The sequence below is a fragment of the Coturnix japonica genome, chromosome 2 (genome assembly GCF_001577835.2).
Source record: "Coturnix japonica isolate 7356 chromosome 2, Coturnix japonica 2.1, whole genome shotgun sequence".
Lineage (NCBI taxonomy): Eukaryota > Metazoa > Chordata > Aves > Galliformes > Phasianidae > Coturnix > Coturnix japonica.
In genome coordinates this window covers 22,575,064-22,598,468 of record NC_029517.1, presented here as the reverse complement: position 1 = coordinate 22,598,468, position 23,405 = coordinate 22,575,064, and the positions used below count along the sequence as shown (strand labels likewise).

General features: G+C 37.4%; 1 protein-coding gene across 2 annotated transcripts in view; it reads left to right on the top strand.

Moving 5' to 3' along the window:
- Positions 1-23,405, top strand: part of COL28A1 (collagen type XXVIII alpha 1 chain) — a 55,886-nt gene that overhangs the window by 17,072 nt on the left and 15,409 nt on the right. For both annotated transcript variants that reach the window (XM_015853660.2, XM_015853659.2), the window contains exons 12-24: positions 3,948-4,016; positions 4,614-4,682; positions 5,978-6,046; positions 6,925-6,993; positions 8,053-8,121; positions 8,431-8,499; positions 9,757-9,825; positions 10,935-11,006; positions 12,776-12,847; positions 13,501-13,569; positions 16,072-16,140; positions 17,973-18,041; positions 19,163-19,231. In XM_015853660.2, coding sequence (XP_015709146.1) covers positions 3,948-4,016; positions 4,614-4,682; positions 5,978-6,046; positions 6,925-6,993; positions 8,053-8,121; positions 8,431-8,499; positions 9,757-9,825; positions 10,935-11,006; positions 12,776-12,847; positions 13,501-13,569; positions 16,072-16,140; positions 17,973-18,041; positions 19,163-19,231 — 903 coding nt within the window. The remainder of the gene's footprint in view (positions 1-3,947; positions 4,017-4,613; positions 4,683-5,977; positions 6,047-6,924; positions 6,994-8,052; positions 8,122-8,430; positions 8,500-9,756; positions 9,826-10,934; positions 11,007-12,775; positions 12,848-13,500; positions 13,570-16,071; positions 16,141-17,972; positions 18,042-19,162; positions 19,232-23,405) is intronic.

The window sequence follows — 23,405 nt, the reverse complement described above, 5'->3', positions numbered from 1 at the left end:
AGCAGAATTTTACCTCTTATCACTGACAGCAATTAACTGTTTTAATCAATTTCATATTAACTGTAGCACCATGACTGCAGAAGATTAACACCAGTCTTATTGGTAATGTGTATTATTAATAATATGAAGTTTGAAAGACACTCTTTAAATCAGATAGAAATTATTTAAGTTTCTTATTTTGCTTCCTGTCTGGGAAAGGTTATTTTTGTTTTCCAGTAACCTTCAGTCATTCTTCTGTATCAAAGAGTAAAAAGTTAACAAAATCAAAATTGTCATACTAGTCTAGATTCTATTTGTTCTAATGCCTCCTTATAATGTCTTTACCTATGAAGAAGGCTTCTGTGAGGCTGGTTAGAGGACACCAGTTTCTGAAAAGTGTAACGGTTTTTTATCATTATTATAAATGAACGTTTGGAAAAATATTAACTTCACTCAGACTCCCATTAAGACAGCACATGTATTAGCATAGCTCCAACAGATGGGTGAACTTGAGAAGGAACAGATGATTTGTAATTGGAAGCATTCTGCAGAGTTATTGTCTTTGGAAACTTCTGTCAGAAGCTGTTGTAAATATATATGAAATGCTTCCCAAACAGAACAAAAGGATGTGGTTTATTGTTTCAGCTGAGAGAGGAGTCTGTATTCACCGAATGCCATTTGTCAGAATGGAACAAGTTCCTACATTATTTCAGGTTTAGCTTTGATGAAAGGAGTCAATGTGCTTAGCTTGGCCATGGCTGCCAACGCAGATCTCTGTGAGTGAATGTGTGAGAGGGATTGATGGGCAGAGAGCACAGGAGGAAAGTACTATGGCAAAACAGGAATATGCGTCTGTGCCCTTGGGAAAACACAAGCACCAAGCTCAGCAGTAGCTACTGCTGGTTTATGCACATGTGTGTGCACCATTTCTAGCAGTAGCAGGGTGAGAGGGCATCTCTTGCAGATGTTGTCCCTGGCAGAGCCTACAGCTGTCAGGCTGGAGGCCAGAGCTGGGATCCCATTCCAGCAGTTGTCAGCTCATCCTGTCAGCATGTGAATGGTTATCACACTGGCATGTTTTAAGCAAGTCCTGCAGAATACTAGAAGGAGGAGTGGGAGAGATTCTCAGTGGCAATGGGCAAAGTAGGAGGAGAGAGAAGCCAAGGCAATTGCTGTGCCACCTTCTGGACTTGCCCATCCCTAAAAAGAAACCATGTTGCTCAAAGCCTGTTGAATCAAAATGCACTAACTTCATCAGTGTTCTGATGCAGGCTCAGAAATGGGTAAGACAGTGGTAGCCAACTATTTATGCTGTGTCAGTGTTCCAGTCTGCCACATCCCATAGAGATGCTTTTGCCCTGGAAGTGGAGCATGCCATGGGGGTCTGGATGTGCCCTTCTACAGCCCTGAGACAGCTGGTACCATTCTGCACCTCTACAAACTGATGCACAATCAGAAGCTGAACTCCTGTTAATACTTGAGTCATTGTAACCTGTCAACAGTAACAAAATTCAGTGGACAAAATTACTCCTTTTGGAAATGAAAGCATTTCCCTAAAATTCAGCTAACTGTTCACTTAAAGGACAGCAGCGCTTAAAATAGAGTTTGTAAAGAGAATTAAAGTGAAGACCAGTAATAGCTTTAGTTGTATTATTCTTGGCCTTCTTTAAATTTCCTGCTGATGAGAAATAATAAAATTGCTTTTGATCAGCTGAATTTGGAAGGACATTATGTTCAATTCCAGATTTATTCCATGGGGGAACTGGATGTCCAGAAGATGGGCCTTTTGAGGAGAAAAAACAAAACAGCTATGAAGAAAATTGGCCAACCATAACCCGGGGTGTATCAGGCCCAGCAGCGCCAGCAGGGAGAGTTTGTCCCACTCTTCTCTGATGTGGCCTCACCTGAGAGCACTGAGAGCACTTTTGGGCACTGCAATATAAAAGAACATAAAACTGCTAGAGAGTGTTTAAAGGTGGAGGTTGAAAATGGTGAAGGGCCTAGTGAGAAAGACATACAAGAAGTGGTTGAGTTCACTTTGTTTGGTCTGCACTGAGCTCTGCTCTGTGTGACAACAACAGGGCCTGAGGGAACAGTTTGGAGGTGTCAGAGGAGGGAGGGGTGGGTGGGGGATAGAGTGAGGGTTGTGGGCATGGAATGGGCTGCCCAGGGCAGTGGGTACAGCCCCAAGCTGCTGCAGTTCAAGAAGCGTTTGGACAATGCTCTCAGACACTGGTTTTGGATTCTGGGTGGTCTCATCTGATGCCAGGAGATAGACTCAATGGTCCTCGTGGGTCTTTCAACTCAGTTATTCTCTGATCCTATTACTCTAATATTTGTTATATCAGTAAAGAAATGCATCATTTATGATACTCTGGGTACATGTTGAGTTGGAACTCTGGTCCAAAGCCTTCATGAAAATAAATAGTTATTTAATCCAGACTGTAAGCTGTATCAAGAAATACATTCAACTTTGTTGCTATATCCTATATTTTGGCAAGAGCTACATGCACAGAATGCACACTGAAGCAGTACAGATGCTTGTAAAATCCTATTACTTTCTCAACTCTTCTGGGTTATGTATGCTTTCAAAGTTGTACCAGCGTCCTCTGATTTTTTATCTGCCTGATAAGGATTATCTTTTTGATGCTGTGTTAACTTACTGAATTATGAAAGTGTGATCTTTTGAATAACCATTAATTTTCTTAGCTATTCTTCAAATTACCATATCATTCTTTAATTATCCCAGACTATCATACTTATAGGGAATTCTAAGTTGTCTTTGAATTTGTAGATCTTCACTGTATGAACTTTCTAGAAATAAAATGAAAATGTATTTGAGGTGTGTTATTCTTCAGTTGAGATAAAATTATTGTGTTATTCTTCGTGCCTATAACATCGCAGATTGCATTAGTTTTCACTAATTATAATACTTGAATTTCCAGCTGAGAATTAATCTTCAAAGAATTTGTTAGTACTGAGTGATTAGCCTTCCTATGTGCTGGAAACAGTATGTATTTAAACACACATAAGCCCAGTGAGATCATGCTCGAGGTCCCTTGTACCAGGGTCCTGGGGCAAATGAGTGTGGAGATATCATAGCAGATTTACTGGAATTTCTGAACAGAGCAGTGTGGAGCCTGTTCACCACAGTGGTTGGAATCTGTGTGAAACGCATGGAAAGTGAATGTATAAGCAAATGTAACTCAGCTAACTGAGTTCGTTGTGTCTTGGAGAACTTTAAGTCTTTTAAGTTACAACTAATTGGAAATTAGCACTAGCTACAGAAAGTTTTAATCTGAGAATTACTTAGGTTAAATTGGGTCTCAATAACGTTTTGAGACAGTGGTTTCAGGATGTATCCATCATTGTGTCGGGACTAGCATTTCTAGCATCAGTTTGTGATGGCAGGTACACCAGGCAATGAAGCTCACACCTTCAAAGGGTTTTATATGTCTGACTCCTGCTTAATATCTCCCAGTATCACTTTTGAGGGGATCTGAAGCTTGTTTTCTGTTGAAGATATGATGGATTTGTTGGAAAGTCTTTAAACCTATAAGAAAATTAGGAGCTGCTTCAAAAATGGCACTAAAAAAAAGTTATGCAGTGAAAAAATTTTAGTCCTATGTTTAAAACATAAATTCAGCTTGATTTCCAAGTGAACATCTCTCTGAAAATAAAAGGAGCAAAGGAAGCACATACCAAATAACTGAATAAAGTCAGAACTGAAGACATGATTGGGAGCAAATATATTTGAAATGGTTTTTATCATCTTTATCTATTGCAGCAAATTTTATTGCTGGGATGCTGACCTTTCTTCTAACTTAAACATTCCACTGTAAAAGATTTAGTTTTTCAACTTAAAATACATATTTCTACAGCCCTAAACAATGGAGTGGACAGGTACTGTTTTCTTTGAGAAAAGAGACTATCACATTAGGAGCCTCCTTCCATGTTTTTTCTTCCAGGGAGAACAAGGACCTATAGGTCCCTATGGTCCTCCAGGAGTCCCTGGCATTGGAGAGCCAGGACCCAAGGTAAGTCGTAATTATACACACATCCTCTAAAGGGCTAACAGCGTACAAACATTTTTGGGTGAAAGTTCTCACTTACTGTTTTAACTTCTTTTAATCTGAATATAAAACTTGCATAATATTCACAGGTTTGCATGTTTACATAGGATTGAGGCCTTTTGATCAACCCTAAATTTTCATTATGATTATGCTGAAATATATCAGACATACTGTCATTTAAATGAGGATTGAATGTGTGAGGTCATAGTCAAGCACTAATGAGTAAACATATTTCAAGGCATAGAAATACATCTCAATCATTGAAATATACAATCAAGTGACAAATTTGTCTTACTACGTCTTCACTAGTGAACCCATATTCTTTTGCCCTTTGCTGTTGGCATGAGGGCTAAAATACCATCTTGGATTCCAAGTGTTAACTGAAATGTATTTTCAAATGCTTCTAATTTATCTTTTATATTTGTTTTACTTCAAGAGATTCTCTGTGTTTGATTTCAGACCTTTCTGATGACATGATTAAGTCATCTATATAAAAAATGGTTTTCTTTTCAGAAGCATCAAATTGAACTAAAACTGAACTTTCTAATTATTTTTCACAAGGGTTCTCAAGGTCTAGAAGGTAAAATTGGACCTCCAGGACCTCCTGGAATTGGTGAGCCAGGAATAACAGTAAGTCATTAATATATGTATTGGAAGTGAAACTAAGTTAGCCTTAGTGAGCTTTAGTAAGGCTTTGTGATCAACAGCAGCTGCTGTACTGATTCCATAAACCCTCTGCATAACCTAGAGCAACAGGAGTATTTTTGGCTGTGCCAACCCAGTACTGAAACAGTAATTTTTTGTGGTTAACCAGAGCAGGAGAATTAAGTTATATCCAAATTTGTTCTGGTGAAATAAAAAATTATTCGGTCCCTGTGAGCAAGATTACAGTATTCAGTTTGCAGACAGACATGGAATTGTATGTTATTAGGTATACTCCTACTTTTCTGAGATAAGGATTTATTTTTTTAAAAAAGTCTAAAATATTATTGTAAGAAGGTGAAAATGCAGGAGCTGAAGTATTCTGCAACTTTTATCTGTAATGTGATATGTATCAAATACAAAGCTCCAAATTGATATGCTTTTACTTATACTTTTAACTCCCAAGTTAGAGCAAGTTACCTTTATCAAGCTTTTTGTAGCTTTGAGAAATAGTTTCTCAATAGCCTGCTTGGAAGAGTTTTTAGCAGAGGATTGCACTCTTTCTTTCATTGTTAAGAAGTGTGTGCTGGAGGCTTTTTCTTCCTGCTGGTCAGAAATGTGAAGTTCTCTTATTCCATTAAAAATCACAAAAAGATTGTTAATTAAGAAGCTGCAAATGCAAATAGCTGTTAGAAGTCATTTCAATATTAGTATCGAGTTTCTCCTAGTGATAGTAAAAAGCTTTTAAATTTAACCAAGGTTGTTCTTAAAAACTCTTCAGTACATTTAAATAATAAAATAGCTGATTTTTGTAGAAGAACAGAAATTACTACCATAATAAAAAATAATTCGTATTTATTTAGACCAAAATTGACATTCTCTGAGTATGTACATTAAGCCATTCATTTTGCATGGAAAAAAAATTATGTTCAAATTAGTGACTAGCTAATTTCAGGTGCACGAAATTGCAGGGAATAAATTTCACAGCAGTAAATATCATTACTGTAATTTATTCTGCAGTTACACTTGGGTTTTAAAGATACCATCTTTAAACATTATTTATGTCATCCAGAGCATTTCAGCATTAGCTTCTTCTAATCAAAATCCTCCAATTATGGTTTACTACAATTTGTTTTAATCACTTGTATTCGGCCAGCTGTTGTGGAACTGTTGCTAGCTATCAGTGTCGTAAGAGCTGCTAGGAGCTCTATTAGCAAGTTATAGCTGAAGAATCAGTAAGAAATGAAATGCTGCTGTCATCTAATGTTTTTCTTTTCTTACAGGGACCACGAGGCCCTGATGGTCCACCAGGTGAGAAAGGTGTACCAGGAGAGGGTATTCAAGGCCAAAAGGTAGTTTTATGGAATTTATTTCTTTTTAAACACTGTGGGACTAATTTGCTATAGTCTAAGCTATTTAAAAGCACTGATTAATCCAGTCTTGGTCTTCTGAATCACTGTGCTCTCTGAATTTCCCTCCTAGTTCAAAACTCTACCAAGATAATTGCAAAACATCCGCACTGTTCCTCTCAAGAAGTCGGTGTTTATCTTATTTATGTGTTTAATAAGATATCTTATTTTTGTTACCATTAAGTAGTCTTCTGAAAAACTATCTATGTTCTTTATTGGAAAAAAGCATTCTGGAACTGTTTTCTTTCTGTCACACCATTTTGGGAAGCTAAAAAATGGGTTGTATGAGTCTCTGTGGACAGTTACCTCATTAATGGCACTTGTTAATATATGTAAACATTCTTTTTTAAAAAATAAATAGAAACAAGCAAAGATTTATGGTTAAGTTGTGACTGGACTTCTCATCAGAATCCTTCTGAGTGACTTGAAGGTTCTCTAGAGCCTTGAACTACTAAATCAAGCAGATTTTTCTTCCTTACATGGAAATGATGTTAGCCATTGCCTTGCACTGGAAGGTTCTGAACATCTCTATTTACTCACAAAATGAACTTATTATTGCATTCTCAAAACGTGCCCTCCTATTTCCTAGAGTTTAGTTCTCTCCTTTTGAAGCTCTGTTCAAGAACACAAAGAATGCAGATGAAACTATGGACTGTAATTGAATTGCTTTCCTGTAAAACTAGTAATTCAATTGACTGTTTTTCTTGTTTGTTTGCAAAGGAATACTTTTTTCCCTTATTATCCACACTGTGCTGATCAATTTGTCTTGGATGTTCTTTATAAATTCCTTTATACAGTTCCAAACTTTTGTGTATTTCTAGGGTGAAAAAGGCTCTGAAGGCAAAGCTGGTGAAATGGGACCTCCAGGTCCATCGATAAAAGGTGACAAGGTGAGGGACAGAATATTTTTCTAATCATACTGATAGTTAGCTATATATATAGTAAATTAATGATGAATTATTTACAAAACTGCACAACAGGTGTGTGAATTTCAGGAAACTGTGTGAAACTTGCAGTCTCAGGAACTACTTTATACCATTCAGTGCAGCTTCCTAAACTGTGTTTATTGACATAAATAAAGGAGTCTCATAATGTTAATCACAAGCACCAAGCACTGTATTCTGTGCAGTAGGGTGTGGGAAGGAAGAAATAGATTTTGTTCCATATGTATTTATTTCCAAAAGGTTGTATAAAATGTGATTTGAATATTTTAAAAATATTGAACATGCTTTCCGTCATATGGCCTAATGAACCTGAGACCAGCAAAGAAACACTCTGGCTTCTGAAATGTGTTAGCTTTTTGGTGTCCAGGCTCACAAAAATGCAGTGATGGCCAGGGTAGTATTTGGAACAATTTAAGTAGTTAAGATTTTCTGGTGTAAGTGAAGGGAATTGTTGTTTTCAAAGGACTGGTGTCACACATCCTGGATATCTTTCTGGGTACTCCCAGTACCCATACCCTCCCAATACCTCCTCACCATAATTCCTCTATTCCCTCCTTAAATTTTGTACAAAACCTCTGTAATACTCTCTATTCTTCATGGTCACAAGCTTTTCTTCTGAGTGTTGTGTAAGAAACTCAATATCTCAATACAGGAAAATCCTTGAAATTAATCTGTCTGCAAATATAAGCTACAGATCCTTCTAGCCTTCATTGTTTATTATAAATAAGATAGTGTTTGAAGGAATGAAGAAGTCATGCTTTCATTAGATCAATTGTGATAAGCAGACATTAAGGTATTGTGGCAGGAGGTTGGAACTTGATGATCCTTGGGGTTCCTTCCAACCCAAGCCATTGTATGATTCAAAATTCTCATTTCACTCAAAAAGAAGTAGTGCAATTCAAAATAATACAGCTTGAGGGACTAGTACTCTGTGATTAATTTAAGCATGTTAATCAGCTCACATGGTTTATTGCAATTTAGCTCTCTGGAATACTTTTTGTACAGGGTGAACAAGGCCAGGTAGGACCACGGGGCCCAGAAGGACCACCAGGAGTCGGTAATCCAGGAAGCCGGGTAAGTTTGAATCAGGGACAGACACTGAGCTGCAGACATGCTGCAGACAGCTAGCATGAACTGAATCATGTGTTTGTCTATTTCATTCTTAATGTTTAATCCATACTGTGCCAGTGAATCAGGTCTTACATGCAGATACTGAGGTGCTTCCCATTTGCTTTCTCCCTAAACAGTAACTCTGGTCATTACACTTGGATCAGGCTGTAAAATCCACAGAAAAATGACAGTGACAAAATGATATAATTGTAAGCTGATAGACTCATGGTTAACTTCAAATATAGAAGAATATAATGCATTTTTGTTTTATAGGGTATACAGGGTCCACAAGGAAATCCTGGTGCAAAAGGATCTAAAGGTTTTGGTTTTCCAGGTCCAAAGGTAATGATTAATACATTATTTTAAAAAGTATCTATCACTAGCAAGAAGCAACAAGTGATGTATCTGTGCCAGATTTTCAAGAGCGTGCTTTGTGAGATTAAAAAGTTCGCTAGAGAACTCTTCATTGAAAATAACGATTCACTTTTGAGTCTTTGAGGGAAAAACACTCATGTTTCCAAAGTGGAGCATGGGACTCCGGCTTTTTTAATATGGATTTTAGCTTCTAGGTAAACCTAAATTTATAAACAACGTACCTTTCAGACATGTTTCTATCAAATGAATTTGGTGCCTTATACATATTGCATTTAAATATAAAATTTTAGTGCGCTACTTAGCTGTAAACCAGTGATAGTTTGGAGACTTTTTAGGCTTGTCTATCCTTCAGCCTTCCATGGCAAGCATGAGAGAAAACCAAAACCAAAGGCAGAAACACTAGGAGAGAGAAGAGAGCCTAAATGTATTCAGTAGGCAACACTGCACCATAGAAAGAAGTAGAAAGAGAACAAAAAAATAAAGTAAAGAATTGCTGCTTCCGAAGTCCAAGCCTCTAGCAATGTCTAGTGTCAGGTAAGAACTGCATGCGGGGAAAAAGGGAATTTGGCAAAATATTCAGGAAAGCAAATGGAATGAGCTGATAAATGGTAAAGTGGATGTATGCTTTGTAATCATCTTGAATTACAAAAGGATCACAGTAGTCACTCCAGCAAAAGCAGCGAGAGGTACAGTCATGTTCACCTGGACGTCACTTTGGCACGTAAGTAGCAGTCACAGAAATAATCTAGGGAAACATAGGTAGTTCTGAAACATATTAAATATGAAAACATTTTCCTTACCAATCTGAAAAACATAACTGGAAAAATAAATTCCTATTTCTTTAGGAAGAACTAGTTTTATAGCTACTAGAAAGATGAATCAAAAGGGCAAAGCTTTCTCTATTTGGAATTATCTTTCTTTCAGTGAAAGAAGACTCCTTGATATATCAACGTAAAATAGAAAATACAATGCACTTACATTAATTAGAACAAGAAGAAGGAAGTTGGAATTATTTACTTATACTTTTTCCACACTGCATGACTGAATAAAATAGATGCAGTCCTATAGGTTACTGGAGTTCTGACTGAAAAGAATATTCCAGTCAAAAATTACTTGGCTGAAAATTTGACCATTTCTATGTGTAAAGAGATTATTTAAGCAATACAAGTAATGAATGAAGTTAGGTTGTATGCCTTGTCAAACAGAAGTGTTTTTTGTTATTAGGGTCAACAAGGTGAACGTGGACAAAAAGGAGAACCAGGGCTCCCAGCAGTTGGAGTACGAGGGCTAAAAGTAAACCTGTTTTTAACGGCTTCTTATAGTGAATTATAATTTTTTTCCAGGTTACTGGTAAACAAAGTAGAAGATTTTGTTTCTATAAATTAACTATGATCAAAAATATGATATAGATATTCCTGTAACTTAAATTAAACTTTAATTAAATTAAATTTTTGCTCTTTAAAATCAAAATGTTCTTCTAAGGCTCCCATGCTCCTAAAACCATTACTGCAGCCATAACAGAAAGAGTTTGTTCCCATCTTTTCTAAGCTAGTGAGATATCTCTGTGGTCTGTCAGATAGTCTGCTGCTACCTCTGTTCCTCTACAATGATTAAAAAAAAATACAATCTTATTTGGTGGCAGAGCTCATACTGCTTTCATGTTAGAAAAGATGGTAAGCGCTTACTGCTTTGTCTTCAGTTGCCATTATAGAAGTACCTACAAGGACCTTGCCATTTCAAATAGGAATTCCCCCACAACTGGGTGAAGTGACATGGATATTTTGGGTTTGGTGATTGTTTTTTTCAGGGAAGAAGCCCTGGGCAAGACTAGTTCCTATACACATTTTCAACTCTTTGTAGCAAGGCCTGTCTTAGAAGCAATGCCTAGACCAGTTTATACAACAAGCAAGGTAGTCTTCAATCCCCACCTTCATTTATGGAACAAACCAGTCTGTGAGCATCATCCAACTCACGCAATGCAATATATTCAAATAAACCGAAGTCTATAACATGAATTCACAACAAAAAATGATTAGACAGGCATTTTAGACTGAGCAGACCTACAGTCCCAAGTGTTTGACTTAGCAAGAAAATTGCATTTTTATTATGTTAACAGTATGTGCAGAATAGCAATCAATTTTCATCCATGCTTTTATTTGCTGAATAAATGTAAATTTAATACAAAACCAGGGTTTAAGAAGTAGGTGGAAGGCTTTGAGAGAAATTCAGAATACTCATCTCTCTGTATCTATAAAATAGTTAACTTGATGGGAATAACAACCTTTACCTGAGTAAAAATATTGTATCTAATGAATTAACATTCTAACACACTGTTAGAACCATTTTACAGAATAAAATAATTTATTGATGTTTGCAGATACTAACATTTATTCTTCTCAAAGGGAGACATAGGTCCACCAGGAATCCCAGGAGGGAAAGGAGCTCAAGGAGACCCTGGGAATCCAGGCAAAAAGGTAAGAAAATGTGTTTTCCTGCATATAGAAGCCTTAAATGAAAGAAGACCAAACTTGGCCTTCAGTACTTTATGGATATTTAATGACAAGCAGTTCATCCTGGGGGATGACAAAACAGATTTGTCAGGGAAAAGGGAGTGTGATAGTTGAGATGTTTCCAGCAAATTTTGTTAAGAGTTACTGTCACCTGAATATGCAGCTACTTTAGCACTCCTGTCTTTTGTGGGCTGCTGATTTCCATTAGTTTTCACTGTCTTCACAACAGACAGATTTGTTCAGATTTTTCCAGCTGCAAAGAAGTCAGGCTAAATTGATGTAGACTGTGGTGTCTAGATGAGTTGTGAGCCGTGGCTGAAGTCTTCCAACATGGTATCTAAACTGCCACAAAGAGCCAAAATTGAAGCTCCTTGTTTCCAAGGGAAATTCTGAGATCTTAAGAGAATCTCAGGCATGTTAGAAGAAAGGTTCATAAATTAAATATGGTGGTAAGAAATTTAGAGGGGCAGCAGAGCAGTGACCAATACAGACAGTTTTATGCAAGGAGGAGGGTTATAATTTTACTTCATCCAAAGAGAGTAAGCTGCTGAATGAGCAAAACTCATTGCTTTGGCTAGTTGTTGAGCAGCTTACAATCCAGGGGCCTTCAAAGTCTGCATCTGTGCAGCTTTATAGGAGGGTAGCATGTACTGAACTGATGAACTGAACATGACTCTGGGGAGACCTCACTGTGACCTAATATTTGAAGGGAGTATATAAACAGGAGGGGGTATGACTGCTTACAAGGGTGGATAGTGATAGAACAAGGGGGAATGGTTTCAAACCAAGACAGGAGGTTTAGAGGGTGATGACACTGTGATAGGTTGCCCAAGGAAGTTGTGGATGCCCCATCCCTGGAGGCATGTAAGGCCAGGCTGGATGTGGCTCTGGGCAGCCTGGTCTGGTGGTTGGCGACCCTGCACGTAGCAGGGGGGTTGAAACTGGATTATCATTGTGGTCCTTTCTAACCCAGGCCATTCTAAAATTCCATGATTCTATTATTCAGTGTAAGCAAATCAATATTTTTTTACTATTAATCTTGCATCAGAAAGTATCCAAATAGCTGTAATTAACACCTATTAAGGATGCAACTTCATGTTTTTCAGCTGCAATGGCAGTGCAAATACCAACCTTCCACTGTGGATAAATATGTGGTATTTGTTCTTTGAAATGAGGCTCTTGGTGTATCAGGTAGATACATCAGAATTGAGAGTATGGGTTGAGTTAAATGCTGATTTTTTCTTTCACATACATTATTCTGATGATCATTTTTATATTATCACCTTTGTTGTCATAATTCATCATAACTGAATATGTTAGCACCGAGCAGCTACCTTGTGTATGTATATTCATTCTAATACATTAATTTGATAGATATTATGAAAAAAAAAATAAAAAAAAATTCATAGATAATTTTCCTGAACCTAGTGTAATATGAGGAACCTAAGCCATTTTATGATTATCGCAGCATGCTGATATGGAAAGAAGGAAAACTAAGGTAGATGATGTAACTATTTAGATGTCTAAACATGAAATGAAAAGACTGGAAAGATGTATGAGTAAACAAACAAATGTTTGTATCTCTCATCCAGTTAAATTTAAGCCATTTGGAACTGATTCTAAAACTGAGTGGGATTTCAGATCGAATGAAGCATCTGAATACCTTTCTAATTATAGGCATTCAGCTGTGAATGAAACTGCTTTGATTTAAACCAAAGCTTTACTTTCTTCAGGGTGCCCCAGGAGAAAAAGGATCCCAGGGACTGGTTGGTTCTAAAGGAGAAAAAGGCCTAGCTGGACCAAAAGTAAGCTTCTTCTTTCAGGGCAACCATTCACTTTGTATTTCAAACAAAAATCTATGGGATATATTTAATGAATAAATTTTTCAAGTGTACCATGCTTTAAGAAGCTGAAACAGTTCTGTTGTTTGACCTGTTTGTCCTAAACGATTGAAGAGTCCTTAGGAGAAAAAGAACAAGACAACATGTAATTATAAACTTCATAGTTATGCTTGAGCACTGAGAAGATAAACTGAAATTGTCAGAGGAATTCTAATAACAAACATTTCACAGATTTTGTCTTGGAAACATTAGCTTTCTATCAGAGTATTTTGGGTTGTAGTAAGTATTACTCCGAATGGTAAATAAATTGAAATAATACAAGTGTTCTGGTTATTATTTTGGCTTAGTAGGCCAGACACAAAAAATGAATCACTATTTACTAAAATCAAATATACTGTTAAACCAATTGTTATTTAAAACTTGAAAGTTGGACCACCTTCCACAAGAGCACTGAATTGATTTATGTGGTTTTTTTTCCCCAAATATTGTCAATTTTTATGTCAAGTTTTACATATTTAATATAAAGTTTTGAAAATCTTAAAAATAAATGAATAAATAAATGTTATTTGTCTTGCAAATTATAGTATTTAAATGTGAGCTGTACTATTTTATAACAGGGTGAACCAGGAGAGAGTGGGCCACCTGGTATTGCTGGATCATCTATTCAGGGACCTGCTGGACCAAAGGTGATTATATAGTATGTACCTGCTGGAGACCAGAGACTGGAGATTATCTAGTGAGCATTTCTGTCAAAGGTGAAGGAACATAAATTAAAGATGTTAAAATTTCCTTTTCTGGTACTAAAGCTGAGTGCATTTTAGAGGTCAAGAGAACCGAGAAGCACCAAAAATTAACATAGTGGTTTGGTGGCCATTTGAAGAGGTATTGGACTTATTGGGTGTTATTGCTTCTTAAATGCATCTATTAAAAAAGGGATTGGTCCCTACTTTGAAATCAATCACTTTCAAGTCCTCTTATTTCTCATTTTCTTATGCATTCTTTTTCTTGGAAAGTCTAAAGATTTCCTGAATGCATCAATGAGCCCCTTCAGGAAGGTGTCTTTGTGGTTCCAGCAGTTATATGCTGAACTAGAAGGCTTTTTGGAAGTGAATGTTTGAGTGTGAATCTTTGTATGTCACTTTCAAGAGAATAACTGGACTGTATGCACTACTTTAAATGAAGTGCCATATACCAGATAACTAGAGCTGCATCCCCTCCATTTTATCTATGGCAAAAATGTACTTGAATTGTGTGGGATTTGTCCTTATAAGGAAAATATGCTGATTTAGCAACAGTAAAACTAACTTGGAAGATTTTGAAGACCTCTGAATATTCACAAATCCTCATTTTTATTTTATAAATAAAATAGTGGCTGCTTTTATATTAACTTCAGCATTAATTAATGCTCTTTAGCTTTGGTATAGTAATCACTAATAGACATTCAGTGACTCTGAAGACATTTCATCCGCAGTTTTCTTCTTCCTTCAGTGTATATTAACATCTACACACATGCTCATGTAGGTATTTTATGTTCACTGTACTTAAGAGCCTGGCAACAGGACATCACAGAGGGTGAGGTTGTGGTTTGAGCTGGTTTATGTACATATCAGGTAGGAATCAGAGAACAAGCTCAAGGCACAGCTGCAGTAAAAATGCAACTACTGAGAAGATAGAAAGAAATGTGAGGTGCTCACATATTTTAGATTAAAATCATAATTATTTGCAAAACTTTATGTCAAGAAAATACAAGTCATATGCTGTAACGTATGATTTGTATGAAGACAAGTTTCAGGACACCAGTCAGCCTTCTTGACATAATGACATTTTCTTCATTACTGTGACATTTTTGAATAGACCAGTAAATCATTTGTACAACATTCTTGCTGAAAAATAATAACTTTGTAGAGTTTGCTGCCCTTTCCACTATAATTTGATCAGTATGGTACTGTTCATTACACCTTCACAGCGGAATAGCCACAATAAAAATTCACTGGAGCCTGCAGGAGTTTTCAGACTCTTTACTAGATTTTTTATCAGGCTTTTCTGTGCAGAAACTAGTACACCAGTATAAGTAGTTTGAATATTTATAAAGTTCAAGTTGATTTTTGAATTTATAAAGTTCTTTGCCTATTTAGTTCCATAATAATGTTTTTCTTTAAACAAATTTCTGTTGTGTTTCTGCCAACTGTTTGAAAGTACAACAGACTGTACAGGTCTGTATTCTCTCTGCATTATGGAAAGCACAATGTTTTGCTAGTATATGTGTTCTTGGAACATCCTGGTATCTGAAGTAGTGAAGCTAGGCATAAATTCATTAGGTAAGGAAATGGCACATTTTGCAGTCCCAGTTGTTGTCATGGTCTGAGGTCTTTTTAGTATAGATGTACTGAGTAATGTAATAGTAGGTCTATATCTAACTCCCAAACAGCTGTGGTTGTGTATTTGGAAATTTATTTATTTTGAGCTATCCCCCTTTTGGGGATTAGATTTTCATTTCCCTAGACAGCCATTATGCTGTTCCTAGTACAGAGACAGTAACACTAGACAGCAGTTTCGACCTCATATTCTTTTCTCATGGTTACAGTTGCTGCATAGTTTTGACAGGACCTTTGATCTGCATTCCCCAGTGAATGTCCTGAAATGCTGACTTTCTCAGTATTGTTTAAAAAAAAGCAAAAGTTTCACTGGAAACCAAGATTTTCTTTTCATGATGCTTAATGTATAGTAAAAAAATCTGTTACCACAAATTAAACATCAGAAGCAGCCCAGGAGCTAGCATGAGAAAAGTGAAATCCAAGTCTCTTTGCTTTCCAGGAAAGTCACTGGCAGGGCTAAAATTACCCACAGTTATTCTGGGTAATATCTGAAGAAAAACTCAAGTTTCTTCCAGGGTTTTCATAAAATTCAGCCTGTGGAGTTTGCAACTTTGAAATGCTGTGCCTGTCTTTGCCATCACTTTGAATTTCTTTGCTGTCCTTCGTACTCTGGCAGGAACAAGGTTACATCAGCCTTACACCAGCCTGTGCTAGCTTGTGGTAGAAGAAACTTCCTGTAGAAGTGCTGATTTCATATTACCAAGCTCAGCAATTGTCATGGCAATATCATAAAAAATGGAATACTTGTTCTTTCCTGTAAAACCTCAAATATTAATAATGAAAATGTCTTTGGTTTTGTTTCCTTTTAAAAAGGGAGATCCAGGACCTATTGGACCACCAGGAGAAGATGGACCTCCTGGACATTCAATAATGGGACCAGTGGTAGGAATTTTGAAACAAAGTTAGAAAGCAAAGAAACCTGGGATATGTGCAAATGTGAACATACAGAAACTGCCAGAGCAACCTTTCTGTGCCTGGTGATGTCTATGAAAGTGAAAGCTGTGGGCACATGATTTAAGTCTGTATTCCTTTTTATTTATTTTTAAGAGCATTGAAGCAACTGTCTGTACATTACTGCTTCAGGAAATAACTTTAAAACATACGCTGGAAAGGAAAGTAGTGTCAATGAATTAATTCAGCGTGTTATCAGTGACAACAATGGCATCTACATTGTTGCAAGTACATTCACTTGCTGTGAATCACTGGGATTGTATTGTCTGGACACCGCAGAATTGTGCTGTGGAGAGCATTAATCATAGACATGTTCCTGAACCATCTCTATTATATTTCTGATGCAGCCAAAAAAATAATACAAACAAAACAATGCACAGTCAGCTACCTGACAAAATCCCTGTTCTTAAAGAAAATAACGATGGAATTAAAAGTAAAAATAGAGATGAACTCATATTCTATGATTTTAATTGGGGCCCTGGGGTGTGTCCAAAGAAGGGCAGTGAAGCTTTTGAAGGGTCTGGAACACAAGTCTCATGAGGAGGAACTGAGGGATGTGGGACTGTTCAGTCTGGAGAAGAGGAGGCTCAGGGAAAACCTTATCACTCTCCACAACTACCTGAAAGGAGGTTGAAGTGAGGTGGGAGACAGTCTCCTCTCCCAGGTGGTAGGATGAGAGGTAGTGGCCTTAGATTATGCTGGTGGAGGTTCATATTGGATGGTAGGAAACATTTCTTCTCAGAATGAGTGGTGAGGCATTGGAACTGGCTGCCCAGGGAAGTGGTGGGGTCATCATCCCCAGGGGCGTTCAAGAAGTATGTAAATGAGGCACTGATGGACGTGAGGTTTAGCTGATGCTTTAGCAGACATGGGTGATGATGAACTGACAATTGGAGTAGATGATCATCTTAGTGGTCTTTTCTGAACTTATTTAATGATTCTAAGTTTCTGTGATTATGTGAACTAACCTTCCATCAACCTACAGTAGAGTACATTTACCTTTCTTAGTTCTCTTGTACTGAGCGAAGAGATGTGCAGTGCTCCCTCTATGGCTGTATACATGTCATACTTTGTTGTGGGGTGGATATGTGACTTACAAGTACCAAGAAGGAATTCCAGTTGGTTCAGCAGTCACTTAGGAACATCTTTAGGGCAAACTGCCAATGTACCTTGAAAGATACATTAAAGTATTAAATTTTCTTTTGTGATAAATGAGAAAAAAAGGACTGGCCTTAATGAACATGGCAAAGGCTGGGGTACTCAACAAGTTTTTTGCCTTGGAGGCAGTCAGAGCTCCCACGTTTATTGTGTACCTGAACCTCTAGGTGGGGCTAACAGAACAAAATCCCTCCCATTGTAAGAGAAGGGCAAGATCCTCCTGGAAGATATGTTAAGGCACATGCAAGATGAGGAGGTGATCTGAGACAGCCAGAATGGCTTCACCAAGGGCAGATCTTGCCTGACCAATCTGGTGGCCTTCCTACAATGGAGTGACTGCTTCAGTCGACAATGGAAGGGTAACTGATGATATCTAACTGGACTTGTGCAAGGTTGTTGACACAATTCCATGTGATATCACTGTCTCTAAATTGGAGAGATAGAGATTTAAAGGGTGGACAATTCAATGGATAAAGAATTGGTTGGATGGTCACAGCCAGAGGGTTGTTTTCAATGGCTATATGTCTTAGTGGAGGCCTTTTAATGTAATTTATTATGATGATCTGGTTACATGCACAATACCTGATTTATTATTTTGTATTTAGGGTGACCCAGGACCACCTGGACCAACTGGACCCCGTGGAGAAAAAGGCGAAGGCCACAAAGGTGAAGCTGTAAGTATGTGTTTAATTCTTTACTGTTTATTGCTTATAATTACATTCTGCTGTACTTAGTTCTATACGAAAACAAAAATTGCTTTGTATGCTCAAGTATTTAGTCAGTTAAGTGTAACTAAACTTCTCTTTCATCCTTCACCAGTTTTAAATATCTCAGGTTTGTTCTAAAGTCCTTTCCTATCATGGACACAGTACTATATCTACAGACAATTCGAACTGGGAATAAACTGAGCTGCTTTTGTTTCAGCATCATGAAAGGGATTTTATGTAATTTCATTAAAGTCTTCATGGCTGCTAATAAGTATTTACTGTCATTATTGCTTTGAGTTCCTACCCCTCTCTGTCCCCCACTTTCTTCTTCCCTCTGTTCCTTTTTTTTTTTTTTTTTTTTTTTTTAATTCATTATTTTCTCTTCAAGGGAAAATATTTGCTTGGCCAGACCATTCATTAATAAAACTATATAAATGCTGGTTATAGTCTGCCAAGTTACAGGATGGAAAACTTAGGTTTACATATGTATGCTTAAATTATGCTTATTACAGGACTCCTATCTCATAATGCCACACGAGTCACGCTTCTCTGCAAATCACAGACATCAGTAAAAAGTGAAACATCTTCGGAATGTCTGAAGGTGATAGCATGTGTCTTTCCCATTCTTAGGCCAACTTTGCCTGCTTCAGGGCCTGTAAAGACTCTGTAAGCTACCAGCAGATATGAACAATAGTTATGTAGCTAAAACTCAGTAGCTCTGATAGAGCAAAGACATCTGTCCTCCAAATACTGAAAGGAAGGGTAGAGATGCCTTCAGCAGTACAAAGGGCAGATGAAGGGTTTGTGAAGGATTGAGCAGGAGTTCAGCAGAACAGACTTTAAACACAAATATGTCAAAATATGTTAGTCCTGAGCTGACACCTATATTTAATGGGTTGGCTGGACTCAAGTCTAGGCTTCCTGATAACAACTGTTGCTCAGTACACAATAGAAATATCATGAATTTGAGAAAACACAACTGAAACAGAGAGATTAATAAATACTACTGAAATTCTCTTCTTTGTGAAAGAGCATAACTACTGTTTCTTTAGGACAGCTACTGACATGCTGTATTCTTCTTGTACCAGGGACCTCCTGGACCACCAGGCCCTCCAGGACCACCAGGCCCAAGCAGTGTGGGAGATCCTGGACCGAAGGTATGTACAGAGGTAGTACACCCATTTAGCTAGTAAACAGTGTAGACAAATATCTCCATTTTGATAATAAAATGCTGCAATTTCATCTCCTGCTTTGCTTTTTTTCTACCTTGATAGATGCAAACTAGTTCTTGCTTTATAACTTCAGATTTTCCATACACCCAAAGAATCAGAGTGTTTTTATGTGCTGGAATTTCCATATGGAGGTCAGAATCCAAGGCAGGCAGAATATTGCTTAGTAGTCACTTTCTTTTTTCTACTGCAATAAAAAGGGCAAGTCTCCAAACAAATTAGGAGAAATAGTGATTACAGCTGAAACAGTGATGTATTTTTGAAGTTCTTAGCTATTGATTCCCAAGAAAAGACTACAGATCTTAACTGAAAATGAGTATCGCTGTATAGGAAAAACTGGATGGCTAAAAAAATGAACACACAAACAAAAGGAAACAATAAAGAGATTGGAAATTCAATGCTGAAACACTTCCAAGTTTGTTTTGGTTTTTTTTTATCATAAACCACAAAATAGCTGAAACGTTACCAAGCTCTGTGCAGTATATAATTGGTCTAAAAAGTCACATTATAGCAACTATGTTATAAAAATTTGGAAAGAAGAAAATTATGACTAAAACTATATTAGAAATGTCTTTATGGTGTCCTGCAGGGTGGTTTAATTAATGATCTCCTTATTACATGTGAAATAGGAAACACAGAGCATGTTGTAGTAGAAAGCAAAATAAACATTGCCTTTTTTTTTCCCCAAACAGAACTTTTAACTTCTGCTAACTTCAGTTCTCAGAACATGAAAGATCCCATCTAAAATAAACAATAACAATAATGTCTTAAAAACATATCCACAATGAAGTTAAAACTGAAGGCCATTCATCCTTAGGATGTCCAGTAGTCTGATGATGGGGAACTAAAACATCTGGATTTGTGCTTCTGTTCAGAGCTACCACTTACCAATACAGGACATTTCCACCTGGAGTAATAAAGAATCCGGCACATGCCAAGACTAAAGAATATAATTTCATTTATGGCAGTCAGAACAGACTTGCAGAAAACAGACAGTACTAAACTAATCAGGTTTTTAATGTGAGGGTTTTTTCCAAATAAAGATTTTACACTTGATATAATACAGCCTTACGAGATACTCTTCTTGTTGCTGCAGAATAACATTTCATGTAAACTCTAGATTATTGTTGAAAATTATTAAAGTGGTTATTACATAAAATTATAATTTATGGTTGCACAGAGGAAAATAGTTCACCTGAATTGTGAAAATCCCTCTAGAACTCAATTCATAAAATGGATGATCTTATGTTTGCTGGCTATCTCTCATCCTTTACGTGTAAAAAAAACAATAACACAATCTCAGAATATGAAAAGAACGTTTATTTGATAAAAGAGATTCATCAATTTACTCACTAGTCAATTTGAAATTCCTTTGAGTATTATTACATTGGAATGTTCCATTCAGCTGAATCAGAGTTCTGTTCTCCCTGCTCTCAGAAATGGCTCACATGTGTGCACTGCAAAATAGGAATTTTATGTATCAGAGGTCAGATTTACATGAATACAAAATTGGGACATGTGGAATGCATTCAGTCTGGGTAGCACACTATTTTCTATAGCATTTAAACAGAGGCAGATAATGTCAAAGTATAATAAAATATATATGTATAAAAGCATTATTGCCAAGTAGGAGATGGGCTACAGACATTCAGGAGTAAGAGCACAGCACCAAATATAAAGAAAATGTCATTCTCAGTAATCACATAACAGAAGGATTATTAAAACCCCTAGCACAGCATGAACATTTGGGATGGATCCATTTGCAGTGTAAATAACTTCTGCAGCTTGAGGCATCTCAATTTGAACTAAAATGAGGAAGGTAGAGATGCAAGGTCTTTTTTCTTTAATTGTTATGTCAACCAGCTCTCACTGAAGGGATTGTTGCAGTGTCCAGTACCAAATATATGTCTTACAGTAAGTGAGGTACATATCCTTGGAGGCCAAAATTTATTTTTCATGTGAGCATTAGCTCATTTAATCAGCTTTCTTGACCAAATGATAAGAAATAAGTATTGAAGTCCCGTACTTTTATTGTCACAGAAGCATGGGGAGGCTTGAGTTGCAAGAGACCTTAAAGATCATCTGTTTTCAACCCCTCTGCCGTGGGCAGGACTGCCACCCACAGATCAGGCTGCCCAGGTCCCCATACAGCTGGACCATGAAAACCTACAGAGATGGAGCAGCCACACCTTCTCTGGGCTACCTGTTCCACCTGCTGAGTAAAAAGTTGCTTGCTAACATCTAATCTAAATTTCCCCTCTCTTAGTTTAAAAATATTCCCCCTTGTCCTATCACTATCAGACCATGTAAAAGATCAGTCTCCCTCCTGTTTGTAAGCTCTCTTTAAGTTCTGGAAGGCAGTAATGAGATCTCCCTAGAGCCTTCTTTTCTCCAGGCTCAACAAGCCCAGGTCCTTCAGCCTTTCTTCATAAGGGAGGTGCTCCACCCCTCCGATCATCTTTGTGGTTCTTCTTTGGACCCTCTTTGACAGCTCCATGTTTTTCTTGTGCTGGGGGGCCCAGGCCTGGCAGCAATACTCCAGGTGGGTCCTCATGAGGTCAAAGTAGAGGAGGACAATCACCTCCCTCACCCTGCTGGCCTCCCCTTTTTTGATGCAGCCAAGGACACCATTGGCTTTTTGGGCTGCAAGCTCATGTTAAACTCTTAATCCCCCAAGACCCCCCGGGTCTTTTCTCTGCAGGGCTGCTCTCAGTGAGTACTTCTCCCAGGCTATGTATGTATCAGGGATTAACCCGACTCAAGTGTGACACCTTGCAACATCTGGCACGCGGTCTTACTGTATCTCAATAGGTTCACATGGTTCCACAACTCTAGTTTGTCCAGGTCCCTTTCAACAGCATCCCTTCCTTCTGCTGTATTAACTGCACCACATGGCTTAGTGTCTTAGTAGTCTTGACTCAGCTTTTTGTTTCTTGTTTCAGTGGTGTTTTTCTAATTCACTGATGGTGACTTAGCTTGTCTACAAACACAGTGCAGGAAATAAATTAGAGCTCATCAAAGAGCAGTACTAATCCTTTTTGAAATGAATTCCCTAGAGATCTGCTTAGAGTCACACCTGAGGGAAAAACAAACAAACAAACAAAAAAAAACTTTTGCAACGTATGAAGCAAATTGAAATTCTTTTTCTCTAAGCCAAGAAACACAAAAACTTTAAGAATTACTATAAAGCTCTACAAAAGAGCTTTTCAGTGAGACATCTGGTATTAACTAAGTATGTGAGGCTAAAACTTGATCCTTCACCTGCGGTGACCCTGTGTAAGAATGTATTACACATGGGAGGAAGAAAGACAAAACTTCAAGACCTACTTGTGCTTTTTTTGTGGTCAGGGCTGATCTAGGAGTAGATTGCAGCTACAGCAAAATAGAACACTGCAAATTATTTGCTCAGTACCTTCCTTTCACAATGGCTTACAGATTGCTTCCTCGAACACAGCAGCCCAGAGTGGCTTAAAAACAATAGGTACTTGCAAAGCACTGACTGTAGAACTTCCTCATAGCTTTGATACCTCTGGTAGGTTTCAGAAGCTTGAGAAGGGAAAACTTTAGCAGCTCTTTGCTTCATCTGCTTAGGGCTGTTTCATACAAGGACAGTGAGAATCAATAATTTGTCTCCTGATAACAGATGAAATTTAAAAGAAAGGTTTTTTTGCTTATTTATTTGCTTATTTATTTTTTAGCTTATTTGCTAAATTTTTGCTTAGTCTCATAATGTTTGCTAGTAATACAACCATCTCAAGCCAATGGTAGGGAAATACTTTACAGGAAGAGCTGGTAAACCACAGAGGTTTTAAAAGATCAGGAATATCTACCAGTTATCTCACTGTAGAGGGACACTTCCCAGCACCGTGTGTCAGATTTAAGAGCTACAATCTTTAAGTACTGAAGTTTGTAATCTTTAAATGTTTACAGATAGAATCTGCCACAAAACAAAACAAAATTTGAAGGACGCTGCCAGTGTCTTGGCTCTTGAATTAGCAGGGAAGGTGTGATAGAAAAGTGTCAGGTCATCATAGGAAGAACACCTCTCATCCTAAAAAAAAAACAACAAAAACCGAAATATCCCTCTCTTTAACTCTCTTTT